Source organism: Manihot esculenta, chromosome 18, assembly GCF_001659605.2.
Source record: "Manihot esculenta cultivar AM560-2 chromosome 18, M.esculenta_v8, whole genome shotgun sequence".
NCBI lineage: Eukaryota > Viridiplantae > Streptophyta > Magnoliopsida > Malpighiales > Euphorbiaceae > Manihot > Manihot esculenta.
In genome coordinates this window covers 23,459,585-23,468,215 of record NC_035178.2, presented here as the reverse complement: position 1 = coordinate 23,468,215, position 8,631 = coordinate 23,459,585, and the positions used below count along the sequence as shown (strand labels likewise).

The 8,631-nt window shown below is 39.0% G+C and overlaps 1 protein-coding gene across 1 annotated transcript; it reads right to left on the bottom strand.

Moving 5' to 3' along the window:
• Positions 1-217: 217 nt before the first annotated feature.
• On the bottom strand, positions 218-766 carry LOC110608215. Its single transcript, XM_021747428.1, has one exon. It carries the CDS (start codon positions 764-766, stop codon positions 218-220), a length of 549 nt encoding a protein of 182 aa, XP_021603120.1.
• Positions 767-8,631: the final 7,865 nt, after the last annotated feature.

The window sequence follows — 8,631 nt, the reverse complement described above, 5'->3', positions numbered from 1 at the left end:
ATAACCTCCAAGTCATACAGCACCGACCTTCCCAGTATTGCATTGTAGTTCAGGGGAAGCTTCACCACTAGGAACACCGCGTAGTGCGTCCGAGCCAAAAGTGCTTCTCCGAGAGTGAGAGCCAGCTTCATCTTTCCTTCTACAGGTATCGAGACTCCTCCGATCCCTTCACCGGGGCCTAATCCCGAACCAGCTGTTCTTCAGGGATTCTCATTTGTTAGAAGACCCTGTACGGCAACAAGTTCACCTTGCTTCCATTGTCGACGAGAACCTTCTTAACTCGGTAGTTGTGGATGACGACCTTGATAACAAGGGCGTCATCGTGAGGCATCTGAACGCCCTGGGCATCCTCCGGAGAGAAGGAGATGGTCATTGGAGAATGCTCAACTACCTGTATGACCTCGGCACTGCTACCCTCCCCGTCTCGGCCTATCTTTTTTCCTCTTCGGCTCATCCGACTTCCAGTTCCCCCCACAATCATGTTGATGGTTCCGCTGGAACCATCATTCACCGGTCCCGCTCCCGTCCTCCGGGGTCTCTCTGCTATAGGGTTCGGCTGAGGCCTTTCTCCCTTTGGTTTTTTCATGAAATTCCTGAGGTGTCCCCTCTTTATCAACCTCTCAATTTCGCTGATCAGCTGATAGCAATTGTTGGTGTCGTGGCCGTGTGTACGATGATACTGGCAGTATTTGTCAGGATCTCGCTGGCTCGCCTCGGCCCTCATTGGTTTCGGCCATTGGAGGAACTCCTTGTTTTGGATTTCCATGAGCACTTCGGCTCTGGATGCGTTGAGTGGAGTTAGGTTCTCTGGAACCCGCGTGGGGAGTGTTCTTTGTTCTGGAACCCGAGGGGAGAAGGGTCTCTGGTCCCTTCGGTCCTAGGGCTGTCTGTACGGCTCAGGTCTTTTTCTTTGCTTTTTATCATGCCTCTCCAGCCTTCTTTCTTCCGAGGCTTTTCCCCTGTCTGTTGACTCCTTAGCAAATCTGCTCGTTACCAAGGCATCATCCTGCCTTATGTACTTCTTTGCCCTCTTCATCAGTTCTGCCAGCGTGGTGGGGGGCTTTCTACTCAATGAGCCAAAAAACTCGGGGGAGGTCGTCCCCTTCTGCATGGCCTCCACCGCTCTGCCCTCGTCCAGCTCAGGGATCTGTAAAGTCTCCGTATTGAAACGGGGGACATACTCCCTTAAAGACTCATTCCTCCTCTACCTGACTGTCTCCAGGTAGCTCGTCTTTCTGTCCGCTGGTACTCCGGCTATGAACCGACTGATGAAGATGTTGGCTAAATCTCCAAAACTCTTGATGCTTCCGGCTTCCAGGCTGTTGAACTACACTCGTGCTGGCCTTGTGAGCGTCGTGGGGAATACCTTGCACATCAAGGCATGCGATAGAGTCTGCAGCTCCATGAAAGTCTTATAGTTGAGGACGTGCTCCCTTGGGTTGCCAGCTCCGTCGTATGTTGCCATAGGTGGCATCATAAACTTCTTGGGGATGGTCTCCTGCTGCACCCATCTCAAGAAAGGTGAGGAGGTGGGCAAGAGAGCCTGATTGTGATCCTTCGCCCCCAACTCGGCAAGGAGCTGTTCCCTCATTTTCTGTAGTTTTTTATCTACATTCTCTTCCTCCTGTTTGGGCCTCTTCTCCAGATGATACTCATCTTCCTGTTCCTCATCCTCCGTCCTTCTTGTCGTTGTTCTGGCTGAGTAACTCTCTGCCTCATTATTTTCTATCAATTCCCTCACCCTTCTTCCCCGGATTCTAACCTCTGGCTCTTCCTCTTCACCTATCCTTCTCCCCCTTTTCCCGGTTTCTCTACTGTTTATTTGAGGGTGGTTAAAGGTAGGTTGGGGTTCATTGGTGCGGGGTTCTTCTACCATAGGCAACATGTTCACCGGGGTATTGAGTCCCCTTTGCTGCATAATCTGCCCCAGCCAATGGGCAGTGTTTTGCAGTTGGAGGGCCACGGCTCGGAGGTCTTGGTTGGATAGGGTGTTTCCAGGTACATTCCCCGCCGAGCTCGGCGAGGGATTGAAAGGGATTGGTGGTTGGTTGTTAGGAGTTGTGGGGCTAGAGAAAGCGAACTGCTGTCCCTCTTGGACAGAGCTCAAGTCATTGGGGGTGTTAACAATGTTGTTTTCGTTATGATTGGCCATTGTGGATCTCAGTGGGTGTTGTTTGAGAATGGAACTCCAGCGATGAAAAGACCTCCTTCGTTCCCACAGACGGCATCAATTGATAATCTGAAATCCAGAAAATAGGGTTTTACAAGGGGTTTGTAAGCTTGGTCTGAGAGAAGGGTGCTCCTCTCCTTTTATTCTTTTTCTTGGTCTGTCAGTGACGTGTAATGGCCTCACTGCCATTGGACCACCTGTCTCTGCCATACGGATACGGTCGTACGAAGATATCAGACATCTGCTCCATGCGTAACGGCCATTTAATTCTCCCTTTTAGCTCGCGGGTTAACCGAGCAGTTCAGGGTTGGGCCAGTGATCCTCATTTTGCTAAGCTTCCAGGCCGGGCTCGGGAAGAGAAGGCTGGGTCCTGAGAAAAGCTCAACCTCAAGGATGAATGGGCTGGGTCTTCTCACTCGTGGGATTTTGCGGGTCTTGGGCCGGCCTTGTCACTGTGGGCTCGGCCTCTTACCAGGCTATTGAAACCCAGCGGTCATCACCAGGTAATATTTACACTGTGAAATATATGCATAGTTTGTTGAATATACGTGATTATGCATGGGTTATATGATATAAGGTAAACATTGATATATTTTTTATTTTTTATTTCGATCCTAAAAAATTTATGAATTTTCTAACATTAGTATCTGAGTCAGTACCTTGTGTGCCATTGTTTAATTGGATATTTTTTATATAATTATTTTTTAATAATTTTTAAAATTATCATTAAATATTTTTTTAATAATTTTTTTGAAAAATGTCTAAAGTTTTTTTTTTTATTGATGATATCACTATCATTTTTAATTTGGATCTTATTTATTTACTTTTTGTATGTGTATAAAAAATATAATATCAGTTTTCAATGGGATACAAGTCATTTGTGGCCTCGCAAGAGCACTTTTACCGAGAAGATACCTCATGTAGATGAGATGATTAGATAACTAATCATCTTTGAGATGAATCCTATAAACACTACAAATGAGATAAACCATCTAGTATAGTTTATCATCAATGTGAATGATAATTTTTTTTTAAAAAATAAGTTTTTTTTGCAAGACAAAACAAGTTCTGTTTTTCTTTAAGGATTGTGTTGCCTAATTACAATCTAAATGGAATTTTAAATTCCATTTGTAAGAATGTCAATAGTTGCCTTGTTTTAAAATTCATTAGTGAATATTCTAAATAGGTTGCAAATAAAGCGGCGTATCATTCAGTAGGATTATCCAGATTTAATAGTAGGTCTATAGTTAAGTGAAAACTTTTTAGAATTGACTGTAATCTGAATCGACTGTATGAAATTCTATACATGTTTCTTGAATATTATATTCTTATGTATTTAGTCTATATTAGACGTGAATAATTTCTTTTGGAATATTATTATTATTATCCACGTAGTTCGTTTATGCTACTGCGGATAATTTTATAATAAATATTATTATTTTTTATTATTTTATGATTTTAAATAATATGTTATTTTATTTCATGAATTATTAATTGTTCATTATTTTTATATCATATGTTGATATATGGTGTATACATTGATGTTTCTGATATCAATCATAAAATATTTTAAAACTTTTAAATTACAAGTAATTTAAGACATGAACCTTAATATAATTAATTTTTATAATACATTAGGATTTTAGATGATGATTTGGAATATAGTAAACTTTCGACTCTAAAACCTAATGTAAAATAATTATTAATATAATTCATTATTATTAAGGTTAGTGCATCTACGAACTAAGATATTAACTCATATGCATAAATATCCCTAATTTAGACTAAGAAAAATATCTACTTCCATTTTTTTACTTTTCTTAATAAGGAGAGAAGATAAATGATGATAACTATGAAATCTAAAGGAAAAAATCCAGTATGTGCTCGAGGAACTAGGAGTTCTAGAATCTCTTAACCTAGTTATGGCAATACTAGAATAGGAAAACACGGCCCACCATAGGTTGGACCATGAGGTATATGATATTTAAAAGAAGTGAATTCAAATGTTCACATCATTTTAGTAAGCAGTATATATGATATTGTGATGCTTGAGTTTACAAAAAAATATGATTTAATAACAGACATATGATTTGCACTTGAATGTGAGATTTGAAGAAATCTCACTTGTCAATCTTATAGCTTACACTATATAAGCAGATACTTATAAGAAGAGTTCTCGTTATGATATAAGAATATGTCTTAAGATCATTAGTAGTATAGTGAATAAGCTAAAAGATGCTTGTCATATTTTAATTGACAAACAAAATGTTCAAGCGATCATATGCTCTTTACCTAAACACTAGGATCACATGAAAAAGACTATTTACCCACAATGTCCATATTAAGTATATGGAAGATTTTGTGTTTTCCTAGAGTTAGATTAGAAACGTCTACGTTAAATTTAATGAATACAAAAGTGTACATAACTAGCTCTAATTTTTAAGGAAGAAAGGTGTAATACCCGGCTAGACTCCGGTATCGGAATTCCTACCTTCCGGTGGAATCTCGGGTGTCGGAGACCTCTAGAAGGGTAAAATTTTGTTTTCATGAAATGTTTTAATGTATTTTATGATTTTAAGTAAAAAGGAAAATGAGTTTTGAATGAAAATAATTTTTTTGGAGGAAAACTCAGGTTCGGCCGCCGAACCTTAAGTTCGGCCGCCGAACATGCATGCGCTTCGGGTGTGCCTTAGGCCCCCAAAAGCATAAGTGAGGGAAGTCCAGGTTCGGCCGCCGAACCGTATGTTCGGCCGCCGAACATGGCATGCATGCGGAGGCACGTTCGGCTCCCGAATGTGGCCTGGCTAGCCACCTATAAAGGGGTCCCTTAGCCGAAAACGGGCGAGCTTTTTCTCCCCATTTCGGCCAAGGTGAGCTCTCCGCCGTCCCTCACCGATCTTGAGTTTCTTCCTACAAATCTTTCACGATTTTCACAAGTTTTCACTTTGTTTTGAAGATTTTCGAGTTTAAAGCAAGTTTTGGAGCTTTGAGGTTCAAGGAGCTCAATCTCTCCCATCTTCGAGCTAGGGTCGTTTTCCTCTCGATCTTCAAGAGGTAAGGGCCGATCTTGAGCTCATTACATGTTTTAAGCAAGTTTTAAGTTGATCTATGGGGTAGAAATGCATGTTTAGGTTTTGTTAGGTTTTATGTGTTTTATGGTCAATGTATGTTGGAATTGCATGTTTGATGTGTTGTAGTTGGGGTTTAGGATAGTTTGGAGCCCCTAGGAGCTAATGTATGTTTCTTTGCATGATTTGAGTGAGTTGTATGCATGTTGAAATGGAATGGGAGGCTTTTGTGCATGAAGAACCGAGTTTCTGCCCTTTTGGCAGAAACCAGGTTCGGCAGCCGAAGGACTTTCGGCCGCCGAAGGTGCCGCTGAACCTGCCTGACTTTCGGCTCTGGAGGGACTTTCGGCCGCCGAACCTGCCGCCGAAAGTGCCCTGTTCAGCCTTCCTTTGCATGTTTTGCATGATTGTTTTGAGGTGTCTTAGGGGGTTTTTGGGGGATGTTTTTAGAGTTATGTTCTAGTTGTTTGGTCCCTCATTTGAGTCCACCTGTGTAGGTTCGGACCCGAGGACCCCTGCAGTGATTCAGCTGCTTCCGTCATTGTCCGAGCTAGTTGAGGTGAGTAGAATAAACACCTATGTTTTAAAGCAAATAAATATAGATTTGAGCATGTTCATGCATCACGAATGCCATGTGAAATTCTAGGTTGTTTGCATTAGAATTCACGAATATGTTGCATTGCATAATTTGATGATGATGTGGATGGTTATTGGATGATCCTTAGTCCTCGATATGATGCGATGTGACATGATACGGTATGGTACGGAAGTCCAGGTTGTACCCATTCTACGTCCCTGGCACTATGTAAGAGAAAGTCCAGGTTGTACCCATTCTACGTCCCTGGCACATTGGAATGTTATGTTATGTTATGTTAAGAGAAAGACCGGTTGACCCATTCTACGTCCCGGCACTTTGGAATGTAGAGGACTCTTGGTGACAATACCATCCGCGATGTGATTTGTCTGTGATGTGTTGCATTCCATTATGGCATATGATTTAAATGTTTTTTTTTTATTATTCTGCTCACTGGGCTCTAGTAGCTCACCCCTTTTCCCTAATCCCCTAGGGTTGCAGGTACAGGCTAGACAGAGAAGTCAAGGTGATTGAAGTCATGAGTTTGTAATAGTTAGAATGTGGACATGATAAATTGTATAATGTTGTAAAGTTATGAATAATTATATTATGTAAAAATGATATTGAGGATTAGAGGTTGTGCTTGACCCTATGTGTATGGTAATCCCTTTGTAAACATGATCTATGTTTAAAAATGTTTATGTTTCACCAAGCTTGTGTATGATGAGATGCCCCATTGGAGCGTTTGTTGAGAGCTCCAGTGTGGGGTTTATGTTTATGTTTTTGTGCATGCACAGGTTGAGCTTGGTAAAAGAAAAGAAAAGTTCAAAATTTTAAGTATGTTGTTGATCATGTATGGGATTAATCAGGTTTTTAGGATGCATGTCAGGCTTGCTATGGGTTCCGGCGGCCTTATGCCGATCTGGATCCTAGCGCCGGTAGCGGTCCGATTTTCGGGTCGTTACAAAAGAGAAACTAGTGAAAACACCAAAGTGGTAAATAGTATGGGATAGAAAAAATTAAGCTCAACAACAAACAACAATAAAGGAAAGAGTAAAGGTCCTTTTGGATAGAAGAAGGAAAACATTGCTAAGGTCAAATATTTTAACTGTATAGAACATGATCGGAATATCTTCATGTAATTTTTTATGACTTCTTTTATGAGCAAGATGGATATTTGTTAGGAAATAACTCCAAAGTGGAGGTGAAGGGTTTAAGCACTTGCGAGCTTGCTATATGCAGTAAGCAAATTCTATTTCGACATAATATCCAATTTGTTCCATAAATTCAATGGAATTTATTATTTGAGTTGGTGTTGATTAAACTTTTTTTTTTTTCATGAACTAAGTGTAAACTTATTTTAAGTACAAGTGTTAGTGGTTCTAGATATTTCATGAATGCTCATATTGATTTAGAAGTTATATGTAACTTCAATAGTATATTTTTCCCTATTTTACATCTTTTGATACGTCTATGAATGATGTAAACATGTGGTATGCTATGCTTGTCTATATAGGTTAAAAGATATATATCGATTAGTCATAGTGAGCCTATTAGGTAATATTAACAAAGTACCACTTGTAAATATTGCCTAATTTGAAACTATCTAGGAACAAGAGCTGAATTTCTATTGTGTTTAATTTTTTTCTAGTAGATGTGATTATATGTATGTGGGGCTAGATATAGGGGCATATATTTCGTAATTAATGGCTACTCTCTATAAGGTTATGTCTATTTAATATCTCATTAAATTGAGGCTTTAAGTTACTTCCTTAAATTTTTGAATTTAGTTGAGAATCAATTAAATAAAAAAGCAAAGGCTTTAAGAACCAATCAAGGTAGAAAATTTATGTCAGAACAATTTAGAAATTGTATAATAGAAAGGAGAAATAGAATCCTATTATGTTAGGCTAATTATGAGATAAGTTAATATTGCTAATCATCTATTGGGGTGATACATTATTAGTAATCACTATTGAACTTAACATAGTACTCATATAAACAGTAACTCCCATTCAATATGAGTTATGGACTAAACACAAATTTGTTTGTGGATTTTAAAACTACAGGGTTGTAAAATTGCTCATGGTTCTTCATATAAATTTGGAGGACCAAGGGGAATAATATATTCTTTCCAAGATATCTTTGAGCAGTTAAAAAGATATTCATTCTTTAGTGAGCAAGAGAATGAAAATTTAACTGAGTTGGAATCATAAGAGATCACATTCTTTAGAATTCTTTTCCTAAGTATATAAAAATAGGATAAGTCTTACCTCTAAATTAAAATCTTGACCAGACTACTTTCGCTATAGAAATTTTTTGACAGACACACATCCAAGTGCAAGCAATATGGATACAAATGAATATTGTCATCAGTTTCATAATTGCATCTTGAAGTGAGCATAGTCATCGAATTTGGTCCGAGTGGGAGTAATATGAATATTGATGAGTCAATAGATCAATCTCAGCTATGATGAACATGTCATCTAAGGATTTTTAATTGTCATTTTGAGATTGAAGGGGAAGTATTTATTATTACTCTTGATGGAGATGAGCTGAGAAATGTGTTTTTTAAATTCTTAGATCTTCAGCTAAGAAAAAAATATGGATTAAAACAATGGAATAGGAAATGGAGTCAATAAAGAGTTAGTCAATGTAGAGTTACAATTAGGATGTAAAGCGATTGAAAATTAGTGGATTCTCAAAGTGAAGAGCAAGGCTGACTGACAGTATCAAGAGATACAAAACTCGTTTGGTAGCTAAGGGGGTACACACAATAGGAAGGAAAGAATCATAAGGATTTTTTGAATCTATTGTGA

Bases quoted from the DNA above. Each gene is read 5' to 3' on its own strand.
- LOC110608215 (XM_021747428.1), bottom strand. From the start codon at position 766: ATGGAAATCCAAAACAAGGAGTTCCTCCAATGGCCGAAACCAATGAGG.